General features: G+C 39.3%; 1 protein-coding gene across 1 annotated transcript in view; it reads right to left on the minus strand.

Annotated features, from left to right (window-relative positions):
• Positions 1-227: 227 nt before the first annotated feature.
• Positions 228-17,832, minus strand: part of JAKMIP1 (janus kinase and microtubule interacting protein 1) — a 206,087-nt gene continuing 188,482 nt past the window's right edge. Inside the window, exons 11-15 of the mRNA XM_045018166.1 lie at positions 13,909-14,037; positions 11,773-11,901; positions 6,653-6,736; positions 2,677-2,739; positions 228-447 (exon numbers count right to left, since the gene is read on the minus strand). Coding sequence (XP_044874101.1) covers positions 274-447; positions 2,677-2,739; positions 6,653-6,736; positions 11,773-11,901; positions 13,909-14,037 — 579 coding nt within the window. The 3' untranslated portion in view covers positions 228-273. The remainder of the gene's footprint in view (positions 448-2,676; positions 2,740-6,652; positions 6,737-11,772; positions 11,902-13,908; positions 14,038-17,832) is intronic.

Below are 17,832 nucleotides of genomic sequence, written 5' to 3' on the forward strand. Positions count from 1 at the left end.
AGTATGCATACCAAGTGATTTCACATGCAGGAAAGGTGTAGTTATGGAAATGAAATAAATAAAAAAGGCAAAATATTGCAAAACAAAATATTTTATTAGGTGCAAAACAAACTATATGCAGTATATATTAGCTATTTTACATCTTCATAAAAATTAGTGAGCATTCTCTCCAAAACATATTAAGGCAGTGGTATTCATTTTCAGAATTCAAACTTACAGCATTTTAAAAAAAAACCCTAAAATATTTCCACCTTACACATGCACCAGTGCACTTTACATGAATTTCAACTTGGGTTCAAACATAATTTCTGCTCCATTTGAGAGTTTACAACTGAGAGAATCTCTTACTTCAAGTTCGAGCACTCTGAATTCTAACAGCTCATTCTGGTCTTTTGCATCCTGCATCTCGTTCTTCAGCTGATTCTCTTCCAGCTCCATTTTGTAAATCTAAGATATAATAAAATATCATAACACTAAGCTATGGAAAAGCGGTATATTCAGTTAAGTGCATTGATTCTTGACACTTAGAAGAAGAAATTAAATCCTCAGCAAAGAACCGCTTATTAAAATAGCAGCAAGAGTTAAACTGTAAGTAAAAAAACTCAGGGCCCAAAACTCCTTACCAAGTTCCGAATCCAGGAAACATATATGCATGTTCTTTACTTTATGCATCTTAGTATCACCATTAGAGTGGATTTTATTGCACACGTGCATAAAGTTAAGCACATAAGTGAATGTTTATAAGATCAGGGCCTAAGGCAAAACTTTCACTGACTTCAAGGAAGGACCACATGGTTGGATGGCTGGGCCCCAAGTCTTGGGAATGAAGAAGGAGCATCACATTAGGAAGCACTTTACTGGCTCATGAACAGACACAAATTGCTCACTGAGAGGGGATAGTGATTATCCTTGCCTGGAACTTTCCTGAGACAAGTCTACATGAAGCCATTTTGGAAGCAGATACCAGAAGCTGTGTATAGACTGCAACTAAAGGAAAAAAATTGAATGTTGAACTTACTTTTAACAACTCACTCAACAACACTGGTTTAGAAGTGAAGAGTATTTAAACTCAAGCAGTCTGTTCATATTTACTTTGCACCACTTTTTAATGTCATAGCGCTTGCACTTAGTTCTTTAAATCTTCCCAACACTAACTAAATAACATTCACAACATCCCTGTGAGGTTGGTAGGCAAGTATTTACAGCCTCCATTTTACAGATGGAGCAACTGAGCCCAGAAAGATTACATAATTTGCTGAAAGCCATGCAGCAAATTGAGAGCCGTGCAGCAAATTGAGAGAATTGTATTGTTACAATTCAGGACTTCCTGGCTCTCAGTGATGTGCTCAGGGCAAAAAGTATAATGTTGCTTTCCTATGGCCTCATGTTGGGAGGTGCTGAGTGCTCTCAACACCTGCCAGGGTCAGGTACTTAACTCTTTACAGTCAAATCAGATTTCCTCTCAGGCCTAATGATAATTCTCAAATGTTGTACTTTGAGGCTGCAGGCTATTTAAACAACAGCAAAACGGAATATCACAAGTGCATTACAGACAGAGCCGGCTCCAGACCCCAGCGTGCCAAGCGCGCGCTTGGGGCGGCGTCCCGCGGGAGGGCAGCAGGCAGCTCCGGTGGACCTCCCGCAGGCGTGCCTCTGGAGGGTCCGCTGGTCCCACGGCTCTGGTGGAGCATCCGCAGGCATGCCTGCGGGAGGTCCACCGGAGCCACGGGACCAGCGGACCCTCCGCAGGCACGTCTGCAGGAGGTCCACTGGAGCCGCGGGACCGGCGACCGCCAGAGCGCCCCCCGCGGCGTGCCACCCTGCTTGGGGCGGCGCAAATCCTAGAGCCGCCCCTGATTACAGACCCTTTTCCTGAGTCCAACCAAAAGCATTCTTATTATTGTCTGACCTTCTTATTGATATGAAAACAAAGGGTTGTATGACAGCTAATATAGCATATGACAGTGCTTATAACATCAATAAAAGTGTCTCAATAATGTATAATTCTAGCTGTAGTTCTTTAGTCATGGATCTTTCTTTGGCTCTCTCATTTCTATTGAATTAATAATTTTAATTCACTAATTAAGAGGCCCCATTCTCTGAGGTACTGAGTGCCCTCAACTCTCTCACTAAAGTCCATTGAGGGTATTCAGCACCTTGAAGAAGTCACTCAGCATCTCAGGCCCTAAATGGCAATTTTCTATTCTTTAAAACATCAAATAATACAATTTAAAGTGATCAATATTGCTTGAAATACTTGGTTCTGCATTTTTAAAAATCAAATTAAAACAAGTGATCCTATTCAATAGAGAACAAATTAAGTGGTACTGACAATAATCTGAACTTTCTCTCCAATTTTGCTATATATTCTTTTTTTTTTTTTTGGCAATGCCCAGCTACCATTCCTTTATTACTATTGCTTTACATTTATATTGTGGTGGAAATTCAACCTGATTGAGTCTCACTGAGCTAGAGATTTTACAAACATATATTTCGCAATAGCCCTTCCCCCCTTAAAGCGCCATAGAATTGTGAGCTCTTTTACCTCAGAGTCTCAATGTAACATTTTTTGGACAGGAAAAAAAAAGTTAATTTTACCTTAACACTTCAACACTTAGCACATCAGTTTCCTTTGAAGAGTAAAGATTAGCTAGTACCTAGATTCTGAACACATACCTTTTCTAACAGCTCCTGGTTTGTTCTGATAAGGAGCTGCTTTTCTTCTATCCATTTGGAATCCTGTGGGAGAAATGTAAAAAAAACACCACACCTATTTTTTCAACAAAGAACTCAGTACAGTAATAAGAATTATATGATTTCAGTCATTACTGCACAATCAAGTATAAAATGGGTTAAAGAGCAAACCCGTTGTAAATATTTTAAGGATTGAATAGCTACCAAAACAGATGAAAAAGTACTAAATCCCTGCTTCTTTTTAGTTTGGCTTTTCTTCTTTCCTACTTTGTTCAACCTAATCATTTAAATGTTAAAACTTTCAATGTTGGCCTCTACCAATTTTGGAGGAATGTGGTCAATGTTCATTTAACATATATGCTGTCATGTATTTGCCCACCTTAGTTTAATATTACTGGTATTGGAAATTGTTCCTTCTCCTTCACTCAAAGGATCTTGCCCAGCAGCTCTGCTTTAAAATGTAGCTCTTTGAGCTACCATATATATTCCCTTATGGGGAAGTGGAAGGAAAGCATTTAATGATTCATAAGTAGTGCAACTAGAGTCCAGAGACCTGCAGTTAGAAGTCCTCAGCTGGAAGTGAAAATGAGTCTGATGTGCAGCCTTTCAGGTGTGGAATAAAAGGGAAGGTGATGGTGGCAGGTGAAATCATACAAGACCACCTTCCCCATTAAAAGCTCTGTATTTCCATTTGATAACATGGGGGGCTGAACCAAAGTTCACCAACATCAGTGAGTCTCTTTCCATAGACTTCAGTGGACTTTGGATCAGGCTCATAAGGTCCAATCCTAAAAAAATTTACCACCACTGCTCAATACTGTTTGCAAGATCAGGCCCATATTGCTCTTACAATCACTTAAAATACTTACATGAGTGACATACTTATCCCAAATCAACCAATTAATTTTCTATCTAATGATAGGGAAAATGTACCTGAAATCTAAAATAGATCTAGTTCAGTGTTAATGGCTGAGATTTCCTAAAATGGCAAAGGATTCGGACACGCAATACCCATTAGAAATTAATGAGAGCTGGGCAAGAGAAGTCCAACGCTGCTTTAAAATCTCAGCCCAAATCATGTTGATGCAGTAACTATTTACATCAATGAGCCTTTGCAGACACATTTCACACGGATTTTTTAACGATTGCCACAAAATAAAATGATCAGTTATTTTACGGCATTTACTAATTTTGCATTGCCCCCACAGACACAAGACTGGAAAAGTTCACATTTATTTTCATGCAGTCGTTATTTCTTTGAGAGATGGAGGATTGTTTTGATTTGTTTCAAAAGAATTTACTAGACCGAATGTTTAAAAGGCCAGGAAACAGTTAAGATGCATTAACTAGAATTAAAAGGACAAAGTAAATTGTGGAGAAATGCAGCCTAAACTTTAACATTTAAAAAGCCTTCAGCGATGCTCAGAGGGAGGGAGGAATACAGTGGCAAGTGTTCTTCTCCAGTTTTGGCCTGCAAAGCACACAGGAAAGAGCTCCGTGCATCTAGAGACTTAGGTGAACACCCCCATCCATTAACATGCTGAGGGGCCAATTGTCTTTCCAGTCTGCTTTGCACGTATTTTCCATCTGCAAGTTCAACTATTTTGATCTACAATGAAACACATGCCTGAGATGGATTTCCTCTGTTAAAAGTTTAATTTTGGGTGACAAACAAGATCCTTTCAAAACTTGGCTATTTGGGATCTGATCTTGATTTCAGTGGAAACTGAAGGTGCTCAGCACTGAACAGGATCAGGTCCTTATGTATCTCTTTCCAGGGCCTTATGTTGTCTAATATTTTTGAGATGTGATATTATCATTATTATTATTAAGTGATGGATAACCCTTTTCACTTACTGTAGTGCCTTTCATACAGGACCCTCAAAGTACTGTACAGAGGTAAATAATTATCATTATTCCTATTTCACATAGAAGGAAACGTTGGCAAAAAAGAGCTCAAATGAGGTTAATGAGAGCCTTTGGCGCATTTGAAAATGGGATCACTTATTTAGCCATCTAAATATAGATTTGGGAGCCTAACATGAGGCACCTATTTTTGAAAATCTTGGCCCAGATTTCTGATCTTGACCCTTTTACTGTCTGCACATTTAACTTTAGAAAAGTCATGTAAATGCTCTCTGCCTTGGTTTCCCTAGCTGAAAAGTAAGGATGATAATCTTTAGACACCCATTTTTTAAAATCTGTCACCTGATTCATAGTGCCCTGCTCTAAGCATTAGAGAGGACTGCCTGACCTTAGAGTGAACAGTTCATATTTACTACTAAATAATAATTATCCCAAGCTAAATAACAATTTTAAAAAAATCACATTGTGCACAGAAAATAAGTTTGTTTCAAATAGAAATTTATTTTGTCAAATATAGATTCTAACAATTTAGTGTGACCATATAACCAGCCAGTAAGCAGATGTGGATATGTCAGAGCCCACAGGAGTGATTTCTGATGAAGTTTTAAGGCTTAGTTTACATACAAAGCCACAGAGACAATTTTTTTTTATTGCACAATACCACCACCACTTGCACATTTAATTTCTCTTGATTACTGGGTGATTAAAGAGTGTAGTGTGGTTAAGAATCTTCAAAGGTAATAAATGATCAAACCTAATTTCCAAGCAAACCTGTTATATACATCAATTTGGAAACAAGTCACAAAATTTAATTTTTTTACATATATATTCATGTTCACTCGGATCTAATTTACATGCATAGTGTTTAGACTTTACATCTTCATAGTCAAATAGTATGTTAATGCTTTAGGTATGAAGCAATTTGTCTTCAATACCTGCAGCTTTATTTACCAATAAACTAAAGTGACAACAGTAGATCCTCAAGAGGAGGTAGTCCTTACAAGTGTATTTACTCTTGGGAGACCTCAGGGACTTGGAAGATTTTAGATTTTATAACCTACTGCCCAATTCTGTTGTTGTTTTATTTTATTTTATACACATACGCACTTTATTTACACAGCATTACTAAGAACCTTGGCGCTTATGTGCAAGCTAACACTATTGTTTATATTCTCCTTAATTTGGTAAAAGGTTTCTTTGTAGTCATGCAACATTCTTAAGGAATACATCTTGCATAGAATAAATCATCATAAAGTCAAGTGAACTTTAAATAAAAAGGTTTATGAAATATTAGTATATTAACGTTATGTTTTATTCATCTTTCACACATTTACTTTTGGATATATCTCTATTTTTCATTTTATTACTATGCATCACTTCAATTTGTAAATGAATTTTTCAACAATAAACATGGTATAAAAATATGACATCCGAAACATTCTGAAGAGGTACTTGTAGTTATGCAACTGAACATCTTTAAAGTGCACAATCATAGTTCTGTGCTATTTTCCTGAAGATCCTGAACACTATATCTGCCAAGAGCCAGGATTTATCCTTGCTAAGTACTGCCAAAAAACTCCATTTAGATCTAGGTCCCAATTTCAATTTAAGTGATGTGGATAAAATGTTGAAAGTAGCTCCTAGTAATCAAACACACATTCAGTGGTTCATTTTTCCAGCTGAAATGTGTGTGGCAGTAACGATTTTATAATTCTTCCAGCCAGGGCACCAAAAATGGTCTCCATGGGAAATGCACAACATTCATTTTGCTGAAATTATGGCCAAAACTTTTCCAGTGAAAGTAGAAAACCAGAGGAAGGAGAAGGGCTTGGGCTGGGCAAGAAAAGGGAACGGATTTTTAACAACCATGTGCATGCAGATATTAGCATATTTTGTTTTGGAAGACGAATCTTCAGTAGGATTTTTTCCAGTCTATACAATATGTTCCTTTAATCAGGTGGTCTAACTGGTGGAATGGTAACTAAGTTGCATCAGACACATGAATACACCAGCAAGCAACGAAGATGACAAGAACACTGCTGCATGCAAGGGAGAAGATGATTTGACAGAGGGCATTAAGAGAGCCTTTTACCTGTCCTTTTTCAATCAGAGATTTCTCCAGATCTTCAATTTTCGCCTGGTACCTGAGGAGATCAGCTTGCAGTTGTTCACGAGTCTGAAAAGGTATAAAAGTGTGCCTATGCTGTCACAATGGCCAACTGATTAGGATGTACACTTCATATGTAGCTCCATATGCTCAAATATTCAATTACTGCAGAATCAAATATTGATAAGTTCAATATGTCCTGTCCATTATCAGCCTGTGAGGTGAACTTGAATTGTTTTCAGTTAAAACAAACATGTTTATTTGTATTTTATTTGATAAAATATTTACCTCATTCATTTCCACACAACTCTTTTCCTTCAAAAACTAAGAAACACTAATCTGATGTTTTCAGTGGCAAAGCACTTTCTAAAATTGAGTAACATGAAGCCAGTAATGATGCTGTTTGCAATACTTGGTATTTACTCAAGGTACTTGAAAAAAAAAAAAGAATTGCAATAAGTACTAAATAAGTCTGCTGTGAGTAAAATGTGTATGATAATAAACTTAAATACGGCTCACCGTACCTGAATACTGCATACCACCCACAAATAAGAATTCATGCCATATGCCACTGATAAGCCAGTCAGTTTTATTTATATGGTCTCAATCCTTCAAGATAAGTACTTCCCTTATGGATGTTGAGTTACTTCAGCTGTAAAGTGTCCCCAATTGGGGCTTGAACATATGGGGCTTGAGCACCTCCTGCAAAGTACTGAGGCCCTCATCCCTAAAGAACGAATGGAGGCACTTAGGCCAGAATTGTAAAGGTAGTTTGGTGCCTAGAGACGCAGGTAGGTGTCTAGTGGGATTTTCAAAATCCCTATTAGGCACTTTTAAAAATCCCACTGCGCACCTACCTGCATTTCTAGGCATCTAAATACCTTTATAAATCTGGCCCTTGGTAACGAACAGGATCAGGCCCTTGCTGAACACACTCAATTTCACCTAATAGATGTTGGGGACATTCGCTACCTCCCAGAATTGGGCCTCCTAAGACATAACCAATTGAAAACCTTCTAGACCAGTCAGCTGTTAAAGAGATAAAAAAGCCAGCTAGGCCATAGGGTAGAAAGAGTGACTATTTCAAATTCTATAAAAAAAAGTAAATTTCTCCAAATGTCTAAAATGCTATTAAAGAAAAAAAATAATCTCCAACGCCTCCCTCAAACACAAAGAAAAACATTTAATGGTTTTATATAACTGTCAAATACATAAGTGCCTGAGAAATCTTACTTTAATAAAATATATAATTATGTCCTTTTTAAAGAAATAAAAATAACTTCTTTCCTCATCCTGGGGACAAAAATGAAAGCCAGCCATGATTATGTGATTAAGAGCTGCATGGCTGGCATTATGTTAGCAATCCACTGTGCCCAACAACACGGGCACAAATTAAAGGCAGAAATTGATAGCAGATGTGCAAGGAAAGACTTATTTTCTTATTTAAACTAAAATGCCACTTATTAGTTTTAGAAGGTGGAATATTTTCATGAGGCTCTGACTATGAATGTTAAGAGTAATGTTCAAAGTCAATGGACACAACGAGGAAAAACAACAGGAAACAATCAAATGCATCTGTAAAAATCAGTTTTAATCTGATCTGGGACCATAAACATAGGAGGTTGGTATGGCCTCCTAGATAAAGTTCTGCACTAGGACTTGGGAGATCCAGGTGCTATTCCCATTATGACCACTGGCCTACCGGGTGACCATGGGCAAGTTTATTTTGTCTCTCTGTCTCTCTGTACCTCAGTTTCCCCATCTGCAAAATGGGGATAATGATATTGGCCTCCTTTTTATCAGCTGGTCTCAAAAAGCTCTGCAAAATGCTAGATAAAAGCTAAGTATGATTTTTAATATGTGTTAATCATTATTGCAGAACAGAGTTAAAGTTGCTTGGGAGCCTGGCTCCCCCGCAGCCCACTAGGCAGGTTGCCAAGGACACAGGAAAGGTTTCTCAGCCCTCCTGATTTCCTTATAATTAAGGCTGAGGGTTTGTCTGTGACTTTCGGTGACCTCTGCAGTGACCAGTGCACTTGGCTCAGGGGCAGATCAGGCAGCCCCTGTGACAGATGCACCAGCCACTGCTGGGGCAGTCTCAGGCCACCGCACCTTCCTCTGCGGCAGCAGAGTTTGGATGTGGGAGGAGGCAGGAGGTTGGGGCATGGGATGGGGTGAGGCAGGATCTGGGCGGCGCTTACCTGGGGGTCTCCCTGGAAGTGGCGACATCCCCCTTACTCAGCTGCATCATCATTTGCAGATGATACTAAACTGCTCAAGATAGTTAGGACCAAAGCAGACTGTGAAGAACTTCAGAAAGAGCTCACAAAACTAAGTGATTGGGCAACAAAATGGCAAATGAAATTTAATGTGGATAAATGTAAAGTAATGCACATTGGAAAAAATAACCCCAACTATACATACAATATGATGGGGGCTAATTTAGCTACAATAAATCAGGAAAAAGATCTTGGAGTCACTGTGGATAGTTCTCTGAAGACGTCCACGCAGTGTGCAGAGGCGGTCAAAAAAGCAAACAGGATGTTAGGAATCATTAAAAAAGGGGACAGAGAATAAGACGGAGAATATATTATTGCCCTTATATAAATCGATGGTACGCCCACATCTTGAATACTGCGTACAGATGTGGTCTCCTCATCTCAAAAAAGATATACTGGCACTAGAAAAGGTTCAGAGAAGGGCAACTAAAATGATTAGGGGTTTGGAACAGGTTTCATTGAGGAGAGATTAAAGAGGCTAGGACTTTTCAGCTTGGAAAAGAGGAGACTAAGGGGGGATACAATAGAGGTGCAAAATCGTGAGTGATGTGGAGAAAGTGGATAAGGAAAAGTTATTTACTTATTCCCATAATACAAGAACTATGGGCCACAAAATGAAATTAACGCGCAGCAGGTTTAAAACAAATAAAAGGAAGTTCTTCTTCACACAGCACACAGTCAACTTGTGGAACTCCTTGCCTGAGGAGGTTGTGAAGGCTAGGACTATAACAGCGTTTAAGAGAGAACTGGATATTAGCCAGGATGGGTAAGGAATGGTGTCCCTAGCCTGTGTTTGTCAGAGGGTGGGGATGGATGACAGGAGAGAGATCACTTGATCATTACCTGTTAGGTTCACTCCCTCTGGGGCATCTGGCATTGGCCACTGTCAGAGGACAGGATACTGGGCTGGATGGACCCTTGTCTGACCCAATACGGCTGTTCTTATGTTCTTATGCTAGGCAGAGGTGTGGCCAGGCAGCTCTGTGTGCTCCCTCCACCCAGAGCACTGGCTTCGCAGTTCCCATTGTCTGGGAACTGCGGCCAATGGGAGCTGCGGGGGCGGTGCCTGCAGGCGGAGGTGGCCATGCCTCTACCTAGCAGGCTGAGCGAGAAGGATGTCGCCACTTCCAGGGAGCTCCCCAGGTATGCACCGCCCAGAGCATGCCTCACACCATCTCATGCCCCAACCCCCTCCCATAGCCAGACTCTGCTGCTGGGGGAGGGAGGCGTGATGCCAGGTAACGACCTGCCAGCACCTCCAATCCGCCCACTCCTCCTCAGCATCAGTGGGAGTCCCAGGCCGTGCGCTGTAGCCCCGCCCCCAGTTTTAGTCAGGGGTATATAGTAAAAGTTATGGACAGGTAAACATAGCCTTAGTCATAAATTCAACAAAACATATACGTTCCTGCAAAGTGTTTGGATTTTGACAAATCGGCAAATTTTGACAAGAAAATGTTATGTGAAAAATTGCTGATGAGCTCTACTAGGCAGTATGGCACAGCAAATGGAACATGCAGAGACTCTGAGAAATGGATTCTGTGTAAAGCAAGGCACAGATGGACAAACAAGGTGCTCTTTAAATCCCCCATGCCCACTACTAGATCACCAATTAATCATGCTTGGGGCTGAAACTAGGTATTTCTAATCCTCCAGAGTTTCACATCCAATTACAAACAACTCATATGTAAAGTAGGATGTGAAAAATTAGTTAATGAGCAGAGTGATACTGCACTGCTATGCATTTTACTCCAGTCAGATCTCTTCCTCTGTGGACTGGCAAGAACTGAAAATGCTTGACATGGAGGGGAAGAAGTTTATATTAGTTCATCTCAGTCAGAAAAATGGTGCCTTTTGTCTAGAGAGCGAGAATGGGTGATGTCAAGCAGGAAAAGAATGGAGTGATCCAGAAAAATTCGCAGACACAGGAGACTCCAAGAAATCATTTTCAAGAGCATTTTGAAACCAGAAAGGATTTTATGGACTGATCAATAAGACAATGCTTAGCAGTAGGGGAAGTGAAAAGATTATGTGTGTGTGAATATAAATCCCCTTGCTCTGTCAGATGGAAGCCAGTGACGCAGCACACACTCTTCCCAAGTCTTCATGTGGCCCTGCATCTGAAGTAATTTACCAGAGGATACCAATTCAAGTTTTAGGTCCATGACGAGCTGTGCTTGGTGCAGGACTGGTGGGATGAGGCAAAGGGTCACCTTTGCAGCTCACTGATCCTGTGGCCACTGGGAGACCCACTTGGTCTGTAGCACAACTTAGATTTTGCCTAGGTCCCCAAGGAGCCATTCGAGTGGTCAGTAACCACTACGGCACAGCAGTGTTCTGACCTTCCCCCATTTGCTGGGCATGAGGGGGTGGCATAGAACTGGGAGAATACAGAGCCTTTCATTTATCCTACTAAATGCCTGAAGGGAAAGATTTTCCAACCCGATTTGTGTGAGGCTCTTTGTTTACTTGTCTGACACAAATATTTATTGTAATCTTATCATTGATTTTTCTTAAATCCATTGTTTTAGCAGCCACATACAATTTCTGTTGGATTGTCTTTTTGAATTAGAGAGCATTACTTAAAAACAGGGCTACTTTAATCCACTATGTGTGTGATAAAAAAAAAAAAAGAGTCAGGATAAGATGCATTTTGAAACCTCCTTTCCATACAGGTCTGATAAATCTAGAACAAATGTTTTACTATAATATTATCTAATCCTCAGAAGTATGTAATACATTTACTGCATGCAGTCCACTGACCTGCAAAGGCACACTTAGCATGAGAGATATCAGATTTCTGAGAAGTTTAAATAAAAAATGGCTTACCCTTGCTTCTCTCTCTGCATCCAGTGTCCCACCAACTTGCTCTTGAAGTAATGCATATGCTCTTTGTAAAGCCTGATATTCTCTGGTTAGTTGACAGAACCTTAAATCAGCTTCTTCTTTAGGCGTACTCTTAAAAGAATAGAAAAGCAAAACAGTTTATTATCTTCTGTTGCTTCAAACATCTCTTTGCAGCTCAGAGATGATACAGAGATTATACAGTAGCTAGTTGAAAATGTAAAATATCCATCGATTTCTTTAAAGATATTGATAGGTAGAATTGCTGGGAGGGAGCAAAAAGGACAGGCAAGAACTTTGTGCAGGACCCAGGCTTACAAGAGGGCCAAAGACTCTAACAGCAGAGTAGGAAAGTTTGTTAAACTGTTGCTTCCATACTCATGTATATAGAGATATAAAAGGACTGCACAAATCTTCCTCCTACAGCACTGATGACTCTTCCCCCCATTGGCAGACCCTAATCCCTACAAGCTGTCCTTGGGGCAGAGCCTGGCACCCGATGCTGTTAGCTCAATCTGCAGGACACTATCCCTACTGTAGATCCGAGAAAGAACTCCAGGAACCCTAGAGGGAATGAGGAGAAAAAAGTCCCTCACTCCAATCAGCTCTCATTCTTGCATCACCTTGTGTTCTGGATGACAAATTTTGAGTTGGAGGAGTGGGGGATGGGGTGGAAGAGAACAGCAAGAAAGAATACAAACAAAAGAAACAGAAATGCAGGAGGAAAACCTTACAGATTCCCAAAGTTCGATGCAGCTTTAAAATGCTAGCAGAGATTAGAGGAAAGCGGACGTTGGGGTGGAGAGAAAAATGCAGACTTCCCTGTGTTTATGTTTAGAATTTGAGTGCAGCATAAATTGGCTTGACAGAAAAAGTGAGGAACAGTATGTATAGGAATAGAGAGAAAACACGGGACAGTGGAAGTTAAGAGTGCTGAATGGAAAGCATTTGTATGAAAGGTGGGCAGAGAGTGAATGGCTAATGAGAGAACTGAGGCAAGACATGTGGGTGAGGGAGGGAGTGATGGGGCGTGAAAGAGAGAAGGAACACAGACTGATGGGGAGGGATGAGAGAGAATATGACTTCGCACAATTTTATTCACTGACAAAAGTGCCATAATTTTGAAGAACCCACGTTGGATCTCACTGCTCAACACCATGGACCTGCTACATGTGCACGTGGACAGAGAGATGCGCACCTGCTTCTCTCATGAGATTCAATAAAAATCACAAGGGTTAGCAACCCCAAATAACAATAAAATAAGCTGAGTAGAGGAGGGGAGATGGGGACATGAGTATAAGATAGAGAGGGTGTAACTGAAGGGTAGAACATACGAGTTAGTAAATAGCATAGGGAGACCTTGATTTTACATCTTATCTTAGACCTTGCCATTCCTTACTGTAGCCCGGTTGCAGTGCATAACATACAGGTCCAGCAAAAACATGTCTACATATATTTACTATTTAAGCCTTAATAAATTGACAAAACTTCTCTCGATATCAAAAGCATAGTGAGAAGGACCTGATAGTACCAAAATAGTCAAATCAATCATAATATTCTAGGAACAGCTATTGTGGAGCAGCCGTGGATTTTGTCAGTTCAAGTGTCCACTGATTTTCTTATTTTGACAAACAAGAGATATTGTGATAAACGGAATTCTATTTCTCAAGCACTGCTGATATTTACCAAGTCTGATTTAATTAACTCTGAACTCATCAAGAAGACAGACCCTAATGCTGTCATTTATTAGTTGGGTTGCAATGGCTGAGCTAAATTAGCGTGTTATTTATAGATTTCAAGGCCAGAAGGGACCACTGTGATCATCTAGTCTGATCTGCACAACCCAGGCCACAGAACTTCCTCCAAATAAGTCCAGAGTATATTTTTTAGAAATCATCCAATCTTGATTTTAAAATTGTCAGTGATGGAGAATCCACTATGACTCTTGCTAAGTTGTTCCAATGGTTAATTACTCCTACTGCTAAAAATTTACACCTTATTTCCAGTCTTTTACTTGACTTAAAACAGCTATTCAAGTTGCAAATGCAGAAATACAGAGAAATAGGAAAAATATTTCCATTCATTTTGTATCTTTTGTTATGAAGACACTTCATTACTTACATCATCCAAGTCTTCTTCTGGTGTTGCTGGTGTTCTGTCTGTTTTGTCCGTGTTATACGAAGTTACAGATGAGGTTTCAGAGTCAACAGATTCTTCGTCAAATCCAAAAAACGTCTCCACAACATGCCTCTGAAAAGTCAGTTTTTCTAGATTACTAATAGGACATTCAGCAATAATCTATAACCTGGTTAAATAGACAAGTAGACAGCAAAAAAGGTCTTCAGTAACCCCATGTCTGCTTTTACTCCCAAGACGCTTTGATTCTTACCCACAAGGACAAGAGGCTCAATTGGGACACCTGAGCAGTCCCGTTGATTTCAATCGACCTACTAAGGACTGTAGGATTAAGTCCCTGGTAACAAACTGAGGGAGCCTGGGAAGACAATCATTAGGAAAAGAGAGGAAAGACGAGTGTTGCTCCCTCCATGTATATGCCCCATTTGAATGCCGGTAAATAAATTATTCCTTTCAGCATCTTTTATTCCAGTGCTTCAAAACATCAGGCTGCACATTGCACTGGATAGCTGCCAAATACAGGCATGCTCTAACACAAGTATAAAATACACTTAACCACACAGAAAATCATCCATGTTTTGAGATATTAGGTAACCAACCTATTGAGATGCAACATACAAGAGGGTGTTAAGAAGAGGGGTATATTGTATTCAGAATAGTTATTCATTGACATTTGTCATTCACATTATTAATAAAAACAAAAACAAAAAATCAGAAAGCTTAAAAATATCTATTTTTCAAAATTATTGCTGCCAACTTGAAGATATCAGTTCATATATCTTCATCTGTCTGAAATACTATCATTTTAAAAATGAGAAAAATGGATTCTCTAGAAAGAAAAAAATAAATACCAGCATGTCTAAGGAAGATTAATCTTTAGTGAAAAATAATATTTAAATGTTTTTTTCTTAAATCACAGATAACATAACATTGAATTAATGGGTACAGAATATAAAAGAACCACATTCAAATATATAGGCAAGTAGTGTATACATAACACTCATCATGAAAGATATTAGATCAGCTACCAATGTCAACAGGCAAATAAAAAGTCATAACTGCAATGAACCTTTATAGGACTGATTAAAAAAAGTAAACTGGTCTTAAAATTATCAACCTTTCTGTCCTTCCCTTACTTCAGTTTCTTGATACTTGCCTAGAAAACAGTGACACTGCAGAAAATTCTACTGTTTCAAAAATGAAAGCATTGTTATAATTGGAGATATACCTATCTCCTAGGACTGGAAGGGACCTTGAAAGGTCATTGAGTCCAGCCCCCTGCCTTCACTAGCAGGACCAAGTACTGATTTTTGCCCTAGATCCCTAAGTGGCCCCCTCAAGGATTGAACTCACAACCCTGGGTTTAGTTGGCCAATGTTCAAACCACTGAGCTATTTCTCCCCCCCCTCAAATTATAACGTTTTCTACCTCACTCCATAACACCCCTACACACACACCCCTACACCCCTACACACACCAGCCTTTTACCTGCCAGGACCAAAACATACTATGAGAGAGATCTGAGGCTTAAGCTTAGTGCCAGTGACTGCAGCAGTAACAACAATTCTAATACATTAAAAAATACTTCTGTCTTTACACATCGGGGACAGCAGGAATGAAATCAGCATTTACAGCACCCTGCAAGCACGCAAAATACCAAACCAAACATCCATTCCTGCCTCCCACCAACATCCCTTCCTGCCTCCTTAAACATTCAATTGTGAAAGTTAAGCTCTCTTAGTTCTTACTCTTCAAAATTATTTGAAAGTTGACATCAGTCAATACACAAAATTTCTGGAATTCTTCACAAGCAAAAACTACAGCATCTCCTCAACCACTGAGCTTAGAATAGTTTAAAAAATAAAAATAGGCTGCCAACCAAAATTATCTGATTTGATACAATTTGCCAAACAGTCAACTAGTGAATTCAAGACCACTGAGTATAAAATAAGATAAAATTAGCCATCTTTATATAGAGTTGTGAACTGTCCTGCTCACCGTACAGAAAATTCTAGAGTCCAGCAAAACCAAGTCCTCCTAACAGTTCACAATTTACTCACTAACCTCTCTTCAACATCCAATTACAGTTAATTCTACCAAATAGCGATGCCCTATCTCTAATCACAATGACTCCACGTACTCCCCTTCTACTGTAGGCCTCTAGACTATTCTGTAACTGTATTGTTGCTTTCAACAGTCCTAAGAACATAACCTCAATGTTCTCATCACTTCTGTTCTAATATTTGAGAGTTGTCTTCATTTCAGTGCTGGTTTGAGGCATGATTGGAGTGTTACCCCTAACTCAACTCCCGTCTACACACAAAAATCTCTAGGCTTGAGCTAAATGGTACTTTCAACTTGAGTGAGCTGGCGATTCGAGGCTATAGGCTGAAGATCAACGGTTGCAGGAGGGAATACAGGCCACATCTTAAATTAACACAACTCATCCACTGCTAATCCAATCATTCTGTGCTGCTAATCAAACCATTCTCTGTATGATGAGTGTTGAGACAGGCAGCATGGCCTAGTGGATAGAAAACAGGAGACCTGGATTCAATTCCTGGCTGTGCCATTGGCCTGCTGGGTGAACTGGACATGTCACCTCTGTTCCTCAGTTTCCCCATTTGTAAAATGGAGACAGTGATACTGACCCCTTTGTAAAGTGTTTTGAGATATACTGATGTAAAGCACAATAAAGAGTGAGGTGTTATTGTTTTGCAGCATTACCACTCTCACTTAAGCTAGGCCGATTTGAGCAGAGCAACTTGAGCGGAGTAACTTCAGCTAACTGTTGCTGTGAAGACAAACCCTTAGAATAGTTCAAAATTTCATTCACAGACTGAATTAAGAGCCTAGTGTTTCTAGTATAAAAATCCCCTTTCAAATAGGTTATGTTCATGTTGAAAAAAGTTCAAAAACTGAAAGAAAGTAGAAACCTGAACTCTTCATAACTCTGCAGAGGCCACAAATATAGACCCAGGCACTTGAAAGATATCTAGAGATCAGCCTTCCCTTTGCAATCCATTGATTGGATCACTAGGAATTGCTACCCAATCTATACAGAGGGAGGCAAAAAGGAAAGGGATTTAAGTACTAAAATCTGCTCAGGTACACAGCTATTTTTAGTTACTCAGTAAGCACCAGGACTTTTCTATGTTATATTTAGAACTTTTCTATGTTATATGTTAGAACTATGTTTAAGACAAGACATTTGGAATAGAAATTAATCCGACAATTTTAATTCTTTCCTCTAGCATTCATATTCTTCACAATCCTTAGCTTTAGAGAAAGTTTGTTTTCCTTCATTATAAGTCCTTTAGAAAAGAACACATAAATCATGGTGCACAATCTGTATCTGAACCACTGAAGAAACATCCAGCAATACCTACAGGAGCATCAGTAGCTTCATTAAACTCAGGACAAAAAGAGTGTTCATCAACACTGAAATGTTCTTTGCAAATATTCAGACAAATCGTAGCTAGTTTTATAAATAACTCAGCTTGAATATCTGTTGCTTTAAGGTGTTTTCAAGGAATAAAAACAAATACACAAAAGATTGGTCCTTTTAGTTTACGTAATAGAGCCTCGTTGATTACAGGGATTATTTAAAATTAACAGCTACTGAACTATCAGTATACAGATATATTTGTTGCTCAGCATATTTAAACATATCATTGGCACCAGGCCTCCAGGAAACATCCACACATTTTAATAAATAATGTAAATGATAATTAACTAGGGGAAATTAATGTTTCCCATAGCACGGAGACACTCTAAATCTTCAAGGATAGTCAAGGATTGCTAAATACTACACACACTTGTGTATAATATTTTGGGTTTAGAGTGAATCTTTCTCATTTACTTTTTATAAACACTGCTAATTACTATGCCTCAATGGTGAATTTGCCT

Source organism: Mauremys mutica, chromosome 5 (assembly GCF_020497125.1).
Source record: "Mauremys mutica isolate MM-2020 ecotype Southern chromosome 5, ASM2049712v1, whole genome shotgun sequence".
Classification (NCBI taxonomy): domain Eukaryota; kingdom Metazoa; phylum Chordata; order Testudines; family Geoemydidae; genus Mauremys; species Mauremys mutica.